The sequence below is a fragment of the Sturnira hondurensis genome, unplaced genomic scaffold (assembly GCF_014824575.4).
Source record: "Sturnira hondurensis isolate 20B ecotype Veracruz unplaced genomic scaffold, ASM1482457v3 Scaffold0022136, whole genome shotgun sequence".
In the NCBI taxonomy this organism is placed as follows: domain Eukaryota; kingdom Metazoa; phylum Chordata; class Mammalia; order Chiroptera; family Phyllostomidae; genus Sturnira; species Sturnira hondurensis.
Window position 1 is genome coordinate 3,392,400 of NW_028094767.1, and position 22,393 is coordinate 3,414,792.

Below are 22,393 nucleotides of genomic sequence, written 5' to 3' on the forward strand. Positions count from 1 at the left end.
GTCCCATCTTCATATCTCCCCTTTCCCACAGGAAAACCTAGAACTTACTGAACTCACGGATGCCCCCAGAACTTGTTCTTGTTAATGGAACAAGTGGCGAGGTGTTACTGTGTTTGAGCCTTAGCACATTTTAAGAGAACATCAGCTCGAGCAGTTCATCAGATTGCGGGGTATCCGTGCAGCACAAGGGCCATGCAGTCAGAGAGCGGGCTGGGTGTCCCTTCACTGGCCCACTGTGACGACATGCTGCACTCAGCTGGGGTGCAGCCCACCTGCTGGCTTCAAATTCTAGCTCCACCCTCATGGGTGAGAACCTGGGCAGGTTACTGAAGTTTCACTCTGTTTCACTCCCCTGATGAGTACACTAGCACTAATAATAAAGTAAAGCACATGACTGAAGGAGAAAAATAGTGCTGTAGCTTAGTCTTAGTGTGTACAATTATACAGATACACATGCTTTAGTTTTCTCCCTATAAAGGAAAACAGAATCCAAATTAAGTTATATAAAGGTGTATAAAATGATAAAATGCTAACCATTGACACTGCGTATTCTGGGTATTTAGAGATAATTACACACTTTAACAGCAGCACTTTAGGCCTACCCAGACCATGTTGCATGATACTCAATGACTATCTTAGTCTATCCGGGCTGCTATAACAAAAATACCATACACTAGGTGCATTATAAACAATAAGCACTTATCTCTCACAGCTCTGGGGGCTAGAAAGTCCAAGATCACAGTGCTGGAAGATTTCTTGTCTGGGAGGCCCCTCCTCGCGGGCAGCGGTCTTTTCACAGTAACCCAACAGGAGGAGCTGGGCAGCTAGCTCCCTGAGGTCTCCTTTAGAAGGACACTAATGTCAATCGCGAGGGCTCCGCCCGCATGAGCTAAGCACCTCCCAAAGGCCTTACATTCCAATACCATCATACTGGGCATAAATTTCAGGGTGACACCAATATTCAGTCCATAGCACAAAGATCCAAATTCTCTCTGCTACTTTCTAGCTGTGTGACTTTGAGCAAATGACTTCTCTCGCCTCTGTTCTTCCCTTGTATGTCCAGAGATGATCACCGGACTATGTAATAAACTCTCACAGCAAACTTGAGGGATTGTTGAGAGGATTAAATGTGATAAGGCACATAAGTGCTTTACAGAAGACTAGTCACATATATAGGCTGAACATGTATTAGCCATCCTGATTAGGGACAGTCACATGACAGCTATCTGTGGGACGAAGGACATATTTGCATTCTGCATTACTGCCAGTGGGGAGTGGGAATAGAAACAGCAGCCACTGCCATTTAAGTTCAGTGGCAAACAATTGCTGGGTTCAGGCACTACTGGCCCAAAGATTTAAAGGGGGTAAAAAAGGTAAAGCTTAAAACAAAAATAATGGCTTCTTTTTACCTTAAGGAAATGAGAAGGACATAACTAAGAATGGACAAGATAAATGTTAGTATAATATGTTATGAAAAGCAGATTCTTTTGAAAGTTAAAATTTCAGGTGGCATGGATATAAAATTCAAAATATTTAGGCTTCTTTTAACTATATATAATTCTCACAATTACTTTTCAGATAGCAAAGAATTAGTAAGAACATATTAAATGTTATAGAAACTCTGAGGAAAAAAGCATATATTTCTACCATATTTAAGTTTAAAACTCACTTCAGAAGTCCTTCCTCAATTATTGCATTTCTCATCTTTCCAAATACAATCAGGCTCTTGTTTTAAAAGCTTTCAATATCTGCACCGTATGAGATGGCAGGCATGGGAGGCTTTGTAACCGGCGAAGTTCCACGAAACGAAGACGGCCCCTGGGCTGCAGGTACACTGCTCGGTAAGTGAGCCTGTCTGTAAACGGCTAGAGGGCAAGGAGAATGCTTTCTATTTCCTCTGTCCCATGATGAATGCTCAATGCTGAGTTCTAATGGGCACAGGCTTTTCTCAAATGCCTCAAGGGCATGCAATAGTGAAAACTATGAAAGTATAAAAGCAGAACAAAAAACAGACAACTGGCATTACTTTGAATAACGTCACTAAGCCATTTACAGACTAAAAAGATGTGCACCATATCGTCATATTGTGCTCTCTGGGCCAGAGAATCTAGGACACACTGACTATGAATTGGAAACACTGCAGGGGTCTTGAGGAGTCAGGCTTCTGCCTCCAGCACTGCTGGCAGAGGGGGGTCAAGGGAGTTCAGTTATCACAGAGCCACTGTGACTCAGACACTCTCCTCAAGGGGCCAATACACCAGGCATTATACACCTTGGACATTAAAATCAAGAGCTGCAACTGAATTTAGACCAAATTAAAGCATTTCTGGGAAAAATGCTTTATCATCCTGGTCAAGGCATTTAATACAACATGAAAATATTTGAATTTAGCCTTTGTCCTTCATGTTAGGTATACAAAGTATAAGTATATTGTGAAAATTAATTTTAAGATGAATGGTATATAATTTATTAAGGTGAATAATTTTGCTCCAATAAACATAATGCTTTTGAGTCTTTAAAAGAGACCATAAAGAATGAGCCATAAAAAGAAATACTAGTAAGCATTATAGACAGCCAAAGGTTAAATTAAAAATAAATTCTCACTTCGATTCTTCACTTCTTCCTATTCACATCAGTCTTTTAAGTCTCTGATATATATGTCAATTGGTATCTTTTTTGTCAACAGTTTCCTAAGGATCACATAATCTCCATGAAATTTCATGTAATCTTTCTTAAAAGACATCTGTTTCTTTTCACTTTAAAAAGCAACTGAACAATTTTTTAGATATATTTCCTGAGGTAGAAGTTTTAAATATTTAGGAACTGGCATTTCCGGCAGCAGGCTAAGTCACCTACATTCAATGAACTATCTCCAAAATTTATTTTCCTGTGGATTTCGAATCAATAGACTTTCCTTCCAAGACCCTCTCCCATCAGAAGCTTTGAATCTACGTTCAGTTTCCATGATGCAGGTAGACAACAAAGATTCTTTCTTACACTTTCAAATTCAAAGCAATAAAGATATCAAATTATGGTGTTAGTTGATTTGCTTACATTCCCCAATTAATATACTGATACTTCATTAGATAACAGTAGTGTTTCAATGCAACTATATGCTTATTAAAATATAAATTTATTTGCTTATTACCTATAATTTATAATCCCTTTTCATTTGAAACTTCCCTAAGTATATGATTATATACTATTTGATGAACTGTCAGAAGTTTTACAGTTTGATATTAATAGCTAACGACATGTGGTATTTCCACTTACAAAAAAATCCTAGAGTACTGAGTTTGAATCTGGAATATTGACTGCTATTTCTCCTGTAGTGCTAGAACACACAGTCTGTTAATGTCTCAGTAAAACCATGACTAGTCACTGTGTGCCACATTCTTTAGTTATAAGAAAAGAATCCTTAAAATGTAAATGATTTTGTAATAAGTATCACAATGTACTGGCCTGACACCAAAAGTTTCATTTTCAGTGTAAGAGTTCACTAGCTGACTTACAAAGTAGTTATGTTAGGTCCATTATATAGAGGGATCCTCTGTTTCTATCCCCAACAAAAGACAGATATACAAAAGATCTGCCTATTTTTGTATTTTTTTTACCCAAGTATTTCTACAAGGTTTATAGGCAGACCTTTATAAATAAAGTGGGTGGTAGAAACTGTAATGTCTTAATCAGTATTAGTGCAAATTTTTATCTTTCAGAATTTTCTAATAAAATGTTACTTGATTTAATTTTTACTGTAATGGTAAAGAAGTTACTATCACACCAATTCATTTACTGTCTAAAAATCTTAAAATGATAATTATCTGTTGTCTATGGAAGGGTTAAAACTTAAAAGTAAAAAAGGTGGAATCATCCAGTAAAATATATCCAGATAAATGTTTATGTACTTTTGAAGGAATATGTAATAAAAAAAGGAGAGACAAATGGAGGTAGAAATTAATAAAAAATAACCTGTCCTTATTAAACATTTAAAATGTATTGGTTTCCTAAAATAACAAAATACAGAAGAAAATATTGCCTTTAAAATTTACCTACTAAGAACAACATGTCACAATGTTAAATGAAATACCACAATATGATCAATTAATTAAAGGCTGAGCATGAAATTCTGATTGAGCATGCATCATACTCACCTGTCCAATGTACTTCTATTACGACTCTTCATTGTTAGAGACTTCATTTTAAGTCTCTACATTGTATAAGACCACGAAATACCTGCTGTATGGTTATTACTTTTGAGTAGTGTTGAAGTCTGTCTTGTGACAAGATATTTATGGGGCAGAGAAGCATTTAGACAGCACTGCACGGTAACCAAAGAAAGTCCTACAGGAGCCCAGAGAATCAGGTTAGTTAGCCCTGCTAGGAGGTTGGAATTCAGATGAGGCTTGAACAGAGAGAAGGATTGTGACAAGCAAGGTGACAGATTGAGAACTTTCCAAGTGGAGGGCTTAGCACCTGTAAAGGTACAACACAAAAAAGGAAGCTTTCAGGTGTGTTTTGTGAACTCTAGGAAAGCTAGTCCAGCTGCAGCATTGACAGAAATGAAGTAACTCATGTGAAAGGTGGGAGATAAACAAGCATCCTTTACTCATGCCAAATAAAAAGTAGACATTTTAAACCAGTGGTTTTTCTATTGTACACATCCTATTGGTTTCATATCTGCACAATACATGTAACCTAAAGTGTAAGTTAAATTTTATCCAAATTAAAATAAAGCCTATGGACTTTCTATGATCTCAGCAAGAACAGTTTTGGGGAGCCAGATGGGTGGGCAAAATTCAGACTGAAGTGTGAGGAGGACTGAGTGAGTGGCTTGTAGGAAAAGGACGAAATAAAGAAAACCCTTTCAAAAAGTTTCACCCAAGAAAATCTGTGTGCCTAGGATAGGCATTGTGTTAAGTAATTATTACTGAAATAACAGACATAGTCCCTGAGCTCCCAGTTGGGAAACTTAGATTTAAGGGAAGTACTTTTACTGCTTAAGGTAAGCAGCTAAGTCAGGGATCAATGTTCAGGGCAAGGCTGAAATGCTTTGGGGAATAAGCCTTCATTCAGGAGAATCACCGTGTCTATGAGACGTGCTATCGACAGGTGCACAGCACAGATGTAAACACAGCAGCAAAGCTGGGGAAGTCATGGTGGCGGCACAGTTTAACTCCTGACGCGGAGAAGCAGGGGGCGTGTTTAGGGACCTATAGAAATGCTAGCTCTCCACTCACGTCGCCATCTGCATTCTGCACTGCAGCCACCAAGTACTTGGCTTGGCCAAAAAGTCATGAAACTTGCTCTTTAAAGCCCCAGATAGTGAACATTTTTGGCTTTGTGGACCACAATGTCTCTGCCTTTGTAGCATGAAAGCTGGACAATATGTAAATTAATGAGCATGGCTATATTTCAATAAAACTGCATTTATGGACATCAAAACAGCATTTTATATAATCTTCATGTGTCACAAAATATTATTATTGTAATTTTCTTCAACCATTTGAAATATCATAGAAATTATTCTTAGCTCATAAACCATAAAACAAAGCTTTGAGCCAGAGTTTGCCAAATTCAAAATTTTTAGTTCAGAGCTAGAAAAAGGACAAAAATAGAGCAGCTGGTGCATGTTTGGAAATACAAATCCTTATTAGGGCATCTCTTCAGAAGATGAGTTACTAGAGCCGAATTGAATCTCTATTAACAGTAGTGAATTCCTAAGCCAGACAGGAACAGTAAATAAAGGGGCCCACGCTTACATTCATCTGATGGTTTTGCAGACTTGAGAGTCATTTCTGGCACCACAATTTTGTGTTCAGGAAAACAAAGGATGAGAAACATTACGTTCCTCAAAGTGTTTTTCTTGTGCTCTGAAATGACTCAAATAAATGAGGTACAGATAAGGAATTTAGGTCTCAGCCAGATTTTGACTCAGAGTAGTTTTCAGTTTCTGAAACTTAGGGGGGGGGCACTCATCTTTCATAAGAACTTTTTGCTTCTGTTATAATCAGCAGAGTGAAGAATGCTTTTCCTAGAATGTTCAGAGACCACCCTAGCTTCCCTTCCCTGTGGCTATAGCTTACTTTAGTAAAGGGAAGGCAGGGTATCTTCACAAAGCAAAACTAGACTTAAAAGACAGAGAATATTTTGGTAACCTGAGCTGCTTATAAGGAGGAAAAAAAGTCCTAAAGCAAATGTAAGACATTCATTTCCCAAGCTGGTACTCACTTGATTTATTGTATAACTTGCTTTATCTGTATGACTTTTGGGAAGAAATTTGAAAAAAAATAGCAGAAGGGAATTTAATACCTTGCAAATTTTCTTGGCATGATTATTCCCATGGACAATGTGAAGTTTAAAATAGTGCCTTGAATTCATGGGCAAATTAGCCAATTCAGGCACTATCCTTTTAGGTGTTAGTGGGTTAAAGTCACAGTTTTATTAGTGTCTATTATTCTTTCTATGATTTTATCTTGAGAAGTTAGTGATACACTTTAAAAATTCATTAACTCTTAATAAAAAATTTTGAAGTCAAATATCCATAAACCTCTCTGAAACATCTTGGAATGTTTATATTTTTGCCCTTAGTATAATCTTGTAGGATAATGAATTCCATGTAGGTTTTAACTTTATTATGGACCTTCTGCTATGTTTCATTCCTGTGATTATAATGAAAGAATTTGCTTTACTTTCATCAAGATACATTGTCAAAACAAAACCAAAGATTTAGACCCGTATTCTGAGGATAAGAAAGAGATACGCTCACTGCCGTGGGAAGAGGTAACATCAACAGGAAAAGAGAGAGGGCAGAGCTTCAGTTTTCTCCACTGAGACACAGTCACACTAGAAAGGGTCCCCCTAAGCAGTAACTGGCAGCCCAGGGCAGGTGAACTCCCAAATGGAGTACATGAATCCAGAACTCACCATGTTTTATATCAGAATCTTCATGACTGGCAATATGATCTCACAGAATCCCATGACAACCTCAGAAATCCTGGCGAGGACACCAGGATATACAAAGGCAGGTGATGACAGTCTCGAAAGTTACAGAACAGGTAAAATGAACTAGGTACCTGCAGAGGTGACACTGATCCCTGGTAAATGACTGTTCAAGTGACTTTCCAGAGGCTGCACATTCTCCAAACTCTGCTGGAACCCCAGTGCTGCTGGGCAGTACTTTTATCCATACCGATTCATTTCTTACCACATTCCCCCACTGTGTCCACACTTTATCCATTTGCTTTTGCCCCTAAGAAGGTCAGAGTCCTCCAACTCAAGCTCCTTCAGCTTTCAATATTCCCACCGCCAGATTCCTTTGGATTTCAATCATTTCCTCTTTTCAAAAATCAAACGCAGGGAAAGAACCACCTTTCCTCTAAGAATAATCTTGTGTCATTGAATTAACCCCTCTGTTCTCTGGGACTTAGCTCCGTTAATTAAAATTCTTTGTGTTGTATTTTTCCATCTCTTCATCAAGAGGGGCTTTTTCCATACCTCATCCTGGGAAAATGCTTAGATGCCCTTTATACACACACACACACACACACACACACATTTACTACTAGTATTTCTTCAATTACAGTCTAGTACATGAAAGATGCATAGCAAATGTTGGAAGAATGAAAAAAATACTATTCACACTTGTTTTCTTTCCTTTCTAATGCTTTCTAAAGAGATATTCATAATACTTTCTTCTATTCACCGATTTTTCCACCCCTAGCCTCATCCATCTGAAGAGGCTGAAGGGCGGTGAGAGCAGCTGCACACTATCCCACTGTCGGCCCACTAGGCCCCTCTTGTTGAGCTCCCACCCACAGCGGGTGGTAACTAGAGTGGGTAGATGGATGGTGGTTGGAGGGAGAACGCTGAAATAAATGACCAAGTGGACAGTGCAGTGGGCTCCAGCCCATGCTGACTCCTGTCTCAATGAGGCACTCTCCAGCCTCACTTAGGTCACACCATAGTCCTTTCCTCTAGACAAACTGTGTTTCTGAATCGAGATAATTTATTAAATTACATATTTGTGTTCTCCTTCCAAATTTTCCTTCCCTTTTACATAAAATTATTAGACTTTTAATAATTGCCACCAAAATTACTTTATGCTTCCTTGCTACGGGGATTTCTGCAGGAAAACAGAGGCAGCTGGAAGGTCACAGTAACTTTGTCTAGTCTTTTGCAAATGCCTGATCTCTAAAACAGAGGATGCTAAATGTGCCAGACAAGGTGGAGAGAAAGCAGCTCTGCAGGGCCTCTAGACTGGGTGGGAAGTGTAGGGACCTAGGCCCTGCTGCACGCACTCTGTAGTTACACAAAAAGAGAGGAAGAATTCACCGGGAACTTCATGCAACTGAAGGTATTTTTTTTATCAAGGTTCAGATTCTTCTAATCAGACAGAGTGTGCATCATTTTCAAGTCACTAATTTTTTTATCTCTGTCCATGTGAAATGTTTTTCGTTACCAGATATATACCTATTACTCTGCTCTTGGCACTCACCCAAGCTTTATGTGCTTGTAGCAAGTTGACAATGAAGCCAGAGAGCTTGATGTACAGGAATTCAAAGAAACAAATGAAAGTGGTGAATACTGACATAACAGGGGACAACTTGTAGAATTAGAGGGTTTTAAATAGGGTCTTACAGGAAAGGATTTGGAGAGGGGATAAAGAAATTTGCATATTGGGAAAACCCTGGAAAGGTACAGAACATCTATCATTAAAGAAACATAGAAGTGATTTCTTAGCACAATCTTATTACATAATTGACTCTTAAGTGTTCAAAAGCTACAAAGTAGACCTGTAATATTTCCCATCACTTAACAAGCATTATAATCATTAAAATGCTATTAATCTGACAAAGTACCTTCAGCTGTTAATGATACAGTATCTAACACTTCTGTTAAATGGGTGGACCCTGATTACCTACCAGTTCTGCCTGTGCTCGCATGCTGGGGACTTAGACCCTTGATGAATTTGTCTTCCCACTTCTTTTGGTAACATACTTAAATGGCACTGGATTTTATGTCAGGCACTTTGCTTTATATTTTCTCATTTAGTTCTTTGGCTCCTGTTTATTTCAAGTGTGAACAATTTCCTTCCACCAGACACGATACTATTAATTTTGAAATACCCACTCTGTCTGGTAAAGTACTAGAGATACAGTTATTCAATAATGTAAATCAAGCAATATACTCAGAAAGCCAATTCTTTACATTCATAGATGTTTTCTTCATAAAAACTAAAAGTTCTAATCAGAAATAATAGTCTCACCTACACAGTGTTTATACAATCTATCCCGAGACAACCTGTCTCTTGTATTGAGAAAGGATATCCAATTAGAATTAAACAAATCTTCAAGTAATACTTTTAGGATGCATACAGACTTATTTCCCATGGCCCAGGGGGATGAGCACTTACTTTCAACATTTAATCAATGTGTTGTTCCTCCTGTCCTGGAAAGTCCTTCCCTGATTTATTTTTTAATGGTCGCCTCTTCAAGGAAGCCTCCCTAGACTGTGTGAGAGTGAATTCTACTCTTCTTTGGTTCTCTCTGTACCACTTTGATGCATGGATAACTGTCACTTTTGAACTGAAATATTTATAGGTCATTTGCCTTAATAAACTGTGATACCTCTGAGGGCGGGGGTAGTATGTAACCCTATCGTTCGGTGCTCTTAGTCTGGCCCGGTGCCTATGGTGTGCTACCGAGGTGGTTGTGCAAGACATGTTGTGGAACCTCAGTTTACACCCCTCCTTCTAGTGTGGTGGTTAAGAGCATGGGCTCTGGCACTAGGAAGCCTGGGTTTAATTCTGACCCAATCACTTGCAATGGGACCTCTGTGCCTTAGTTTCTCCAAATTCAAAATGGGAATAACAAGAATAGTACTTCATAAATTTGTTGTGATCAGTAAAGGAGTGAAATTATACACACACACACAAATACATGTATATAACTCAAGGAGTGCATGGGAAAAGCTCTTGAAACATAAGTCAATTGCTAGTTTTACTCAACTAGACATAGGAATCTTGCAATTCTGTGATATCATAATTACCTTACACTTGTAAGTAATTACAAGGTGCACTTAGGGATGACTCTTCACAGATTAGCGCAGCCTTCTCAGTAATGCCCTCATTTACCAGTGAGGAGGAGATCACCACTGCTGGAATATCATGGAGTCCGTCTGTGAGTGAGGGACCAAATCCTCACAACACGTCATCCGGCCCTTCAAACCTACATAAGCCAGAATCTCCTTCACATTATAAAGCCTAGTTCTTAGATTTACCCACAGCTTCATTAATTCATATATTTACATTCCTGGATCAGTAGCCTTTTCTTCAAATTCCCTTTCCTTCGCGACTTCACTTTTCAACATAATTCAGCTACTGACTGTCGAATAGGGTTTAGCCATGTCCTTGATTGCTTGAAGGCATTTACCAGTAGTAGCACTGAGTCACTGTTTGGAAACTTACCTGTTTATGTCACTCTCCCAGTTAAAAACTATATATGTAAAAAGTTATTCCTACTTTCATTATGAATTAATAGTCTGGTAAAGGTTATTTTAAAGTATTCATATTATTTATAATCGAAATATTCTAAAGATAATTATATATAATTAAAGAGCCTAGTAAATACATATATGTAAATTATATATGATTGAAAAGCATGCTACATGCTCTTCATAGTAAATGTATATGCGTGTATGTATAAAATGCACTATGCTCTTCAAATTGCTAAATACATTTTACTTGACCTTGAACAGATTCAAATATACTCCTTTGAGCAAACCTGAGCTATAAAAAAAAAAGAACAACTATGTGCTTGAAATCTCTCATTTGAAAAAGAGCTGGTTAAACTTGTTTCCAAGGGTTTCATATTCTCCTGATTACCTGCCATCTGTATGGTAGAGGAGAGGAATCTGTCACCTAGGGTGAAGGAGGTGGACCCCAAGTACCTCACTATAAGAGAAGCCTTCAACTGAAGTTTTTCTTTACATTAAACATGTGTGTATATTCTATTCCATAGAGTGCAGAGCTTATATTAATTAATATTTAAGTAATGCTGTTGTCCTCCTTCAAATGTTTGGTCGACTGACATTGGAAAATATGTCTTCATTATCTATGCTTTTGAAGGGTCTCCTGCAAAGCCTCTTCAGTACAGAAATAATAATTTCATAACAAGGACATTTAAATAAACCATTGTAGTGTTTCTTAAAATTGAATCAATACTAGACAGTTTGTTTCTCTTAGATGATGGGCTTAGGGAAGAGAGCGTTTAGGAAAAAAATTTAAATGTTTATTTATTTTTAGTGAGGGGAAGGGAGGGAGAAAGAGAGGGAGAGAAGCATCAATGTGTGGCTGCCTCTCACATGCCCCCCAACAGGGGACCTGGCCCGAAACCCAGGCATGTGCCCTGACTGGGAATCGAACTGGTGACCCTTTGGTTCATAGGATAAGTGCTCAATCTACTAAGCTATACCAGCTGGGGCAGGAAAATTTTTTTAAAAATATTGTAAGAATTTGTAGCCATTAAAACTATGGTGTTACTGAAAGAAAGGGCAAAAATTCAGATATGTGAAAATACTGAGCTTAAAGTGGGACATCCAAGAGGAGTTTTTTAATGGGACATTTAAATTAGAGAATTTTTTTTTGTGTGAGGAGGAATTCAAAATGCAGATTTGATGGTAATTTGAAGAAGTAAAAGCAATGGGAAAATAAGATTTGTTAGAAATTCTGAATGTAGTGAACCTTCACAGGTCAGAGGAAATACAATCATTGATGGGGGGTGGGGGCAGGGAATCACTTGTAGAAGACAGAAGAGGGAGAAAAACCAGGCCACACTGCACCGAATCAAAGAACAGTGATAACCGAAGCTTGACACCACTTGTCACTTTAGGAATATCATGAAGAATAAGGAGAGGTTATTAAATAAAGGGTAAAATGATGATGTAGAAAGAGAAACATAAACTTTCATATAGGGAACATTCACTGGAGGCCATCAGTCCGACACCACCCATTACATGAGCAAACTTATATAATAACAAAAAAGAAAAGGGTTCTAGAAAAATAAAGTCAAATTTCATTCACTGAGTCACTATGGAAAAAAACTGTTTTGTTTTCTTGCCTTTGTAATCCAACATTCTTTCTGTTCCTGCACATTGCAACCTAATCTCCTAAAGGAGGGTATTCCATGCAAGTTACTAACAATACAACTTTTGGGAAGGTAGGTGTCTGAAGTTCAACACTGAACATTACTGGAATAAAATTTAAATAAGTAAAGCAACGGGGCTGGGTACTTCAACGACAAACCTTTGAATGCACTACTTACAAAGGTGTATCACCAGTATACCTTCTATCTAAAGTTACTGTTGTATTTTTATTCTAAAAAAACATAATTCTACTCAACTAGTGACTGACAGAGGGGGACCTAGCTAGAGGAGAAAAACAAAAAAAGAGAGTGTAGAAAGTTGGAGGAAGAAACACTCTGTCTCCTAAACCTGCAGATTCTCGCATAGGAAACACTGGTTTTCTAAAATGACCTCAGAGAACATTTCCATTTCATATGCATAATGAGGGATTTTGAAATCTGATGGCCTAAGGCTATCCACTCCCCTCACTGTAAAGCATCTTTACATCAACACCGAAAACCCAGAAGTGCCACCATAAAAAATAAAGCAAAGCAAATAAAACGATGGAAAAATGCCTCCTACTTCTAAGGAAGAAACCTGATCTTGAGGAACACAAATGATTCTACAGCCCAATGAACATCTCATCCTCGTGCAATGGCATAGAGCCAGCTCTGTCACAGAGGTGTCAGCCAGTCCAGCTTTGCTCTGAACCTCTGATGTTCAGAAAGACAAACCTCTGTTTAGATAAACAACTGCATGTATTAGTTCAATTGTTTGAATGGCTCAGAATTTCCTGCCTCTAAGTTATTTGTCAATTTGTCCAGTAGTATGCATAATTTTAAATAGGTAGGATGCCAAGTCAACTATAAAAAGAGTTTCATGGAAGTTTCATGGTGTGAGTAAATGTTGCGACAAGACTTTTGCTGTTAAAGAACAAAAATGGTACTGATGGTTACAACAGGAAAACAAGTGCTGACAATCAAAATGAGTTCACTGTTTCTCTTACCTTTCACTTTCCATAGTATTGGGCACAGTAATAAACTACTAATATGTCTGAGCAAATGTTATATAATCTTATTCATTTTAAATATTTTTAATACAGAAATAACCCTCCTTTCTGTTTGCTTTTTCCCCTAAATACCTTGAGGATATAAAGCTTTTAAGATTTATAAGCAGTAGAAAAATATTTGAAACCCAAATTTGTATTAAAACATTCTTTGTAAAAATCCACTGACCCATTTTTGTAAAGTAAAAATATCCATGAAGTTTTTACTTGCATTGAAAATGGAACAATTGCAGTTCAATTATTATATTCATACAATACCATAAAAACTATATTTTAAGTTGCACAACTGACCTTCTTTTCTGTAATAATACAGATAGAGCCAACATTATAAGTAATTGTATTGTGGAACATTTTGAAAAGAAGAATCCTGTTGCTTTTCTTGCACAGAAACCAATTTGGATCTTTAATACTTCTTTGCATTTCCTTGCATATTTGTAAACATGACTTTAGTTTTAACTTAAAGGAAAATATCTGACCACATTACTGATTGGCAATGATATCTTGTTAGACAGCTGTACAGAGAAAAATAATAAACCCACACAAGTAAGAGATTTCCAGAGACAAATAAAAATAAACTTCCTTTGCAAAGAAGAATCAATACCTCTACAATCCCATCACAAACCCGAAGGTCCACTTCTGTTTCTCTGGCAAGAACCTGAGATGTTTAAGTTGCATTCACTTCACTCACCTGTGTGGCTTAGTTGGGATGTGCTTCTACTCCTTCGAGACACTATGGCGACCACTTTGGCACTCAGGCTTGATCTCCGTTTCTTTCCACCTGCTCCCACCATACCCACGGCCGTGTCCGACTGACTGCCGTCATTATGCTCCAGTGTGTACATCTCTCCACTCACACTGGTGCTCTTCATGATGGCTCTTCCTGAAGTCCCCATCCGTCTGCCTTGCATTTTAGGGGTAAATGAACTATATTTACAAAGTAAAAACATATATGCATCCATAAATTACAGGTCAGCATAACTGAAATGCTAAATCTAATTTATTTTGAGATAATCCAGACAGGTTTTTAGGGGGAAAATTCACTTGAGAAGTAGTCCTACAGCTATGCATATTTTAAGATCACATCGCTGACCCTAAATATTTACTAGATGTAGCTTATAACATATGACAGAGGAAGCTATAAACTTTCTCAAAGACAGTACAAGGAAATGCAACCAGTGCTATCCATGAGAGGCACATGTTACTGGCCAATTTTGTAAATAGTTACCATGTTACTTTCAGGAAAATTAACATATTTAAGTAAACGAAACATTTTTATACATCCTCGAGGAAAATTTTTTGTTAAAAATGGATACTCTAAATCTGCTACATGACAAGTTTTTAAAAATGAAAGCATTATCTGTTCTAGTTTTCCTTTGGGATTTCAACAAATAGATACGTCTTTGCTCTGGCTTAATGAGTCTCGGAAAGACTGCTAATGAAGCAAAAAAAAAAAAAACCAGAACAAAACCAAACCACCATGTCCCTTCCCCTTCGTTGTCCCTGACACTCCATCTCCTCCACACAAACATTTCATTTTCCTATTTCAGCTCTTCAAATTCACCTGCTTTAGGCCGATACTTTCCTTTTCCATTTTGTTCTTTTCTATTAAAACGTATTGTCTATGTTCCCAGGTTGTACTAATTTATCAGAATTATATTACTGTACTTTTTTCCTCAAATGAATAAATTATGCTTGAGAATTTCAGGAACCATGGAAGATTGATAGAAAAAACAAACACACCAACCGACCAACCAAAAATCACTTCCACTTGCCAAAGTAAATGTATGTCTGTGAGTTGCAGAGAGGAAGGGCAGGAAAGCAGGGAGCCAAGATGCTAGGATTCTTTGAACCTTTTAAATTAATGTTGCATATGCAGTCACATTATACATCTAGATGAGTTTTTACCCTCTTAATTTTGTTTTCTCAAAATATTGTAAAGTTTGGCTTACATGACTCTTGCCACCAAGTAAATTTTCTATTTCTTGAGCTGATCTGCAAAATATATGATCTGAGATACAGCATATTTTAACAGTGATGCCATTTAATACAGAAATGCAAATAAATCCTAATGTGATTAGAAAAGATAAATTAAAATTTTATCTTGGGATCATATAACATATTTGTGGTCATAAATATGAAGGGAGACCCCCAAAACCTGTAATTATCTCCTGGAGTGTGGACCCCTTGTGATATAGGCTTCTCCCACTACGTCAGTGTTCTAGGATCCCATATGTATCAGTGTATAAGCTGGTATTATTGTGAGAGGCTGAATTTGGCTCCAGTGAATTTTTCTGAAAACTCTTGCAATGTGTTAGCCCATTTCATGATGCGTGACTTATGAGCGCACCTGTCCACCCTGCTGAGTGTTCAGCAGTTTTTGACCAACATGGCATGACTCCATGCCCCACCCTCCCTATTCACTCAATCTTGCCCCAAGGGACATTTTTTGTTTCCCCAGGATGAAAAAATCCTGGGGAAACAAAAAAAGTCCTCAAAGGGAAGCATTTTGCCAATGTGGAAGACTTGAAACAAAAAATTGCAAAAGCACTAAAAGGAATCAAAATCATTGAGTTCAAAAACGGATGTGAGCAGTGGGAAAAAAGTCTTGATAGATGTATTCATCAAATGGAGAGTACTTTGAAGATGACTGAAGTTTCAACATATAAGAATAAATACACAATTTTTGATAAAGAAATTCCATTTTGGGGGCCCCCCTCATATAATGAATGTTTAAGCAAGGGGAATTGGTGTCGGATGAGTTCGGACAGGTGGGAGGGCAATACTACTAAGAAATTTTGTACAATGTTCTTTAGGTTATAGACAAGTTTACTAGTATAGAAAAATATCTCCTATATTTTTATCATGAAAATTTATTCAAGATGGTATAGAATATTCAATAGTATTGTATGTGTATTTAATCAAAGCAATGAAATAATCTGCAATGGTGACAAATAAAAATTCTGAAAAAAATAAGAGAAATCGGCAGAATGAGTGATTACCATTTGGAAGGGGGCAAATTAAGAAGTTATGCTAAAAATAATTTTGTGAGTAAATATGATGCAATTTTTCCTCAAAAATAAACTATTTTGTTTAAAAACATTCTTATATGATCTCAGGGTAGTGCATAGTTTCCTAAATGCCCTAGAATACTATATGCTCAATGAGAACATGTTGAGTCAGTTTTAATTCTTTTAAATAATTGAAGGGAGAGATCTGGGGGGGGTCTAATTAGAATAATTTAATCAATGAGAAGATCACATTTTTAAGAGATGACAAATTTAGAGCAGGCCCAATCAAGTGTTAGAACTGAAACCCCAGAACGGGCCAAGACCCTTAAGAACAAAGTAAAATGGAAGCCTCAGTCTAAGCCCTAACAGACCCTCACTTGTGACATTTCTAATTAATATATTTCTGGGAGACAGAGAATGTTCCCAAAATGAAGTTCCAAGACACACAAAGAAACTAGAAAATATATGAATCAATCTAAAGCATTAAAAATATAACACTGAATAACGGGAGAAAGAAAACAATACTTAATTAAACCCCTAGAAAAATAAAAAGATGGAGGGATGGTAAGAAAGCTAAAGTGTATTACAGCAATTTTTTTCCCTAGAAGACAGTAGAGGTAATTATTAACTTTATTATTTATTAAATATATTTAAAACATTAACTTAGGCACCAAAATCATATAAATAGCATAAAATGGAATAATTTCCAGAATAATTGAGGGGAGAAATGAAATAAAAACAATTCAATTAAAAACCAATCAGAAAAGAGGAAAAATAGTAAAAATAAAAAGTACTTTAAGACACTAGATGTAATTTCAAATATGTGAGAAATCAAAAAATGTAAATTGACTACATAGCCAATTTAATGATAAAGATTGCCAGACTAAAGGAAACAAAACATATTACACCCATCCCCATGCTGTTTATAAGTGACATGACTAACACACATATGGCCACACAAAGGTTGAAAGCACAGGGATGTGAACAGTTAGAATGAACATTAAAAAACAATGTTGTCACATAAGACAAAATAGACTTAAAAAATTATTAGAGATAAAGAGATTTACAACATAATGATAAAAGGGTTAAACTACCAGGCTGTCAATTCTAGCTGTACTGCTTGCTTATGGGCCATGTGAACTGAATAGGTTACTTCAATTTCTACAATGAGATTAGTAACAACTACACTACAGGGCTGATAGTGCATGTAAACCTTCTATCAGAATACCTGGTACACAAAAAAGGTATTTACTAAATCAGAATTTTTTAATACATTAAAATGTACATGTTACATAACTATGGCAAAATTATAAAAGTGACACATGAAATTGGTGAAGTTTGGGAAGCAATGGTTCAAAGTGAAAGGATGTTGAATTCATTCAAATAATAGAATAATTAAGCAAAGTGAGATTACAGTGAACATTTCTCAACCTGATAAAGGCCATATGTAAGAGACCTACAGCCAACATCATACTCAATGGACAAAAATTAAAAGCTTTCCCACTAAGATCAGGAGTAAGGCAAGGATGTACGCTTTCACCACTTCTATTTAATATAGTATTGGAAATACTAGCCACAGTGACCAGACAAGAAAGGGAAATAAAAGACATCCAAATTGGAAGGGAGGAAGTAAAACTGTCACTGTTTGTCAATAACATGAGTCTACATAGAAAATCCTATAGATGCCACCAAAAAACTACTCAACCTAATAAGCAAATTTAGCAAAATGGCACGGTTCAAAGACAATATTCAGAAACCAAAGGCATTTTTATACACCAACAATGAAAGATAAGAATCAGAAATCAGGGGAAAAAAATCTCATTTGCTATAGCAACAAGAAGAATAAAGTATCTAGTAATCAACCTTACCAAGGAGGTAAAAGACTCAGGAAACTACACAACACTGAAGAAAGAAATTAAGGAAGACAAAAATAAATGGAAGCATATACCGTGTTCATGGATTGGAAGAATTAACATCATCAAAATGTCCATATTACCCAAAGCCATTTATAGATTCAATGCAATCCCTATTAAAATACCAATGACGTATTTCAAAGATATAGAACAAACATTTTAAACATTTATATAGAACCATAAATGACCCTGAATAGCCACAGAAATTTGTAGAAAGAAGACAAAGTAGGGGGGATCACAATACCTGATACCGAACTATATTACAAGGCCACTATAATCAAAACAACCTAGTACTGGCATAAGAACAAACACACAGATCAGTGGAATAGAATAGAGCCCAGAAATAAACCCAAGTCTCTGTGCTCAATTAATATTTGACAAAGGGGACAGAAGCATAAAATGGAGTGAAAATAGCCTCTTTAATAAATGGTGTTGGGATATCTGGGTAGCTACATGCAAAAAAATGAAACTTGATCACCATCTTAAACCACACACAAAAATAAATTCAAAGTGGGTAAAAGACTTAAACATAGGCTGTGACACAATAAAAGTCCTAGAGGAGAGCATTGGCAGGAAAATCTCAGATATTCCATGCAGCAGTATTTTCACTGATATGTCCCCTACAGCAAGGGACATAAAGGAAGGAATAAACAAACGAGACCTCATCAAAAATAAAAAGTTCCTGCATGGCTGAAGAAAACAGCATTAAAATAAAAAGAGAATTACTGTATGGGAAAACATATTTTCAAATGACATCTCGGACAAGGGTTTGATCTCCAAAATACATAAAGAACTCACATGGCTCCACTCCAGGAAGACAAACAGAACAATTACAAAATGGGCAAAGGATATGAACAACACTTCTCCAAGGAGGACAGAGGGCTCAGAGACATATGAAAAGATGCTCAGCATCACTAGCCGTCAGAGAGACGCAAATTAAAACCACAATGAGATACCACTTCACACTGGTGAAAATAGCCATCATAAACAAATCAACAAACAAGTGTTGGAATGGTGGTGTAGAGAAGGGAACCCTAGTATACTTTTGGTGGGAATGCAGACTGGTATAGCCACTGTGCAAAACACTATGGAATTTCCTTGGGAAACAAAGTGGAACTGCCTTTTGACCCAGCAATCCCAGTGCTGGGATTATACCCTAAGAATCCTGAAATACCTATTCAAAAGAACCTATGCACCCCAATGTTCGCAGCAGCACAATTTAGAATAGCCAAATGCTGGAAGCAACTTAAGTGCTCATGAGTAAATGAGTGGATTAAAAAACGATGGTACATTTATACAATGGAATACTATGTAGCAGAAAGAAGGAAGGAGTGCCTATCCTTGGCAACACCATGGGTAGAACTAGAGAACATTATGCTAAGAGAAATAAGTCAGGCAGTGAAAGACAAATACCATATGATCCCACCTATAAGTGGAACCTAATCAACAAAGTAAACAAGCAAGCAAAATATAACCAGAGACACTCAAATAAAGAACAAACTGACAGTGACCAGAGAAGAGCGGAGAAAAGGATAATAGGAGATAACAGGGAAAGGTCCATCAAGAAACCTGTATAAAGTGCATATGGACAAAGTCAAAGGGGGTAGGTACGAGGGTGCGGGATGAGGATGGGTGGGGTGGGGATGCACAGTGGGTGGGAAGGAAATGAAGAAAACTGTACTTGAACAACAATTAAAAAACAAATAATAGAATAATAGCCACAAAAATGGTATTTAATGTTGATGACCCAAGTTCAACATATTTTTAATTTTATAATCTGCATTCAGTTCTCCAATATATAAGCATATAAACACAGTATCATAAATAGAAACTTAAGAATCCATTAGAAATTTTCTATTACATATATTTTTTGGCATAAAAATCTAGTAACTATTTGAGGTCCTCTTCAAACAGTCATCCCATTTCACAGCTAACACAGAGTTGAGCATCCTTAATGTAGCTGGTCTGTGCGGTAACTACCACGCTCAAAGACACAGGGTCACATTAGTGGCCCTTGAGGATGTCGTTATGTGCTGTAAAAATTATACAGCATTGGGAGATTACTATGCTAAGTGAAATAAGCCAGTCAGTGAAAGAAATATCATATGATCAGTGAATATGATATCAAATATCATATTGAAATATCAAATATCAAATATCAGTGAAGTGAAATATCATATGATCTTGCTTATATGCAAAATCTAATGAACAAAATAAACTGATGAACAAAATAGAAACAGAGGCAATGGATACATGGAACAGACTGACAGCTGTCAGAGGGTTTGGGGAACTGGATGAAAGAAAGTGAAGGGATTAAGCATAAAAACATATATGTAATAACACACAGACACAGAGTGCCATGGTGGTGATGGCCCGAGGGCTGGGTGGAGGAGGGTGAAAGGGGAAAATGGGGTATTTGTAATAGCATAAACAATAAAAAGAGTTAACGAATGACACAGCATTGAAGCAAAGTTAGTCAACAGCTCAGCAACAGGAGTGGTTTCTAATCCCTGGACCTGATTTCTCATGCAAGTAGCACACTCTCATGCTTGGCATGAATCCGGAGGTGGTTGCTGGACCCCAGTCATAACCCCTGAGTAAGTACAGTGTTCTTCGCCTTTGTGTCTCATAAAGATCGCGACTACAAACACAGTGAAGAGACATTTGAGTTTTAGGGACAGACATTTTCTCTCCTTGAAAACAATTCCCATGGAATAAACTGGTTGCATTTGAAAATTGCTTCCACAGTCCCAATTCAGCTTGGGATTCATTACCTATGTTATTTTCCTGGTACTTAAAAGATGTATATACTTTATATATCTTTAATAATCTTTTACACTGAAGATATGCCATTAGCAGTATATAACTTAATTTCTTATATATTGTGGGAAAGTAATAATTAAGCAGGTAAAATTCAATTCTTACTTTAACAACAGCATATTAAATGTGTAATTTGTTTTAGGATAATTAAGTCAAACTGAAAAATTATAACCATTTATACATAATCAGAATGTAATTTTAACAGTGTCATAAGTAGACTATGTGTATTACAAGCAAAGTTATTAACAGTTTGCTTTTGAATTCCCCTAAATTTTATTTCACTTGAATAAATTGTTCCTGCATTCTTCCATAGATACAAGGAGTTATTTTTCTAATTAAAGAAATTTTCTAATTATGATTATCAATGAATTCAACTCGAATGGTCTTTAAAGTGTTTTAAATGTAAAATATAATTTAATCGCATCCTAAAGGAAGAAATAAAACTACCAGAATAGATTTCTATAGATAATAAAATATTAACATGTACTTTTAAAACTCCATGAACAGTTTGTATTTGTTTTTCCCTCACAGGTAGAAGTTGTCTCTAAGATCTAATTACAAATGATCATTTACACAAATGACCCATCTCTATAAGATACACTGGGTTTGAAGTAAATTTTGCATACTTTATTTTAATTGACTGCTTTAATCATCTATTATATAATAAGCATTTATCTACTACTGTATTGATCTTCCTGGAATTTAACTAAGCACATTTTAATAAAGCTATTATTAATTGGCAGAATAGACAGGTAGAAACAAAGCATGTTGGAGCTGCTTCAAACTGCATTTCAAATCGTTCGCAGGGAAAAACCTCACCAGGAAAACCTACTAATTCGTCCCAAGAGCTCTGTAACTGGCTCTGATCAATACTGTTGTGTTACTTACTGCCATCGGTCAAGCACTGTTCTGTGTACGTTATGGATATGCTGTGGTCTAAAGATTTAGATGTATGGCACATTCAGCCATATGATATATTAATAAATATGGCATAGTAATTTTGCCATAAGGGGCACTAGCACATTCTTTCCATCTCTTTATAGCTTTAATCTAGTCACAGGAAATAATAGAGGCAATGATCATTAATCTTGGACTACTAAAACTAGTAAGATGCTATGAAAAAAAGCCACTAGAGAATCACTAAAATATATTTCCTTTCTCAGATAGTCAATATCCAGTATCTTTCACTATGTTCTGGTTCATCCTCTTCCCTATCATCAAATTTTGATGTTATTTTTCTTTATTTTTAGTACATTTGTAGATCTTAATAGGCTGTTTTTTCATAGTACAATAGCCAAGCTTATGAAAAAAATTCCCTCTTATCACTCAACCATATTAAATGTCAGTAAGCATAAAACTAACAAGTCTATGAAATGAAAGTTTCATTTGTTATTCTGAGCTATTAATTATAGCTAATGATTTTGCAGTCAAATGCCAAATCACAAAAAGTCCAAAAATTATTTTAA

General features: G+C 36.5%; 1 protein-coding gene across 16 annotated transcripts in view; it reads right to left on the minus strand.

The window, feature by feature from the left end:
• Window positions 1-22,393, minus strand: part of RIMS1 (regulating synaptic membrane exocytosis 1) — a 230,686-nt gene that overhangs the window by 46,161 nt on the left and 162,132 nt on the right. For 9 of the 16 annotated variants that reach the window (XM_037034289.1, XM_037034287.1, XM_037034285.1 and 6 more), the window contains one exon: window positions 13,875-14,110. The exons of the other annotated variants lie outside the window; for them this stretch is intronic. In XM_037034289.1, coding sequence (XP_036890184.1) covers window positions 13,875-14,110 — 236 coding nt within the window. The remainder of the gene's footprint in view (window positions 1-13,874; window positions 14,111-22,393) is intronic. 16 annotated transcript variants of the gene reach the window in all.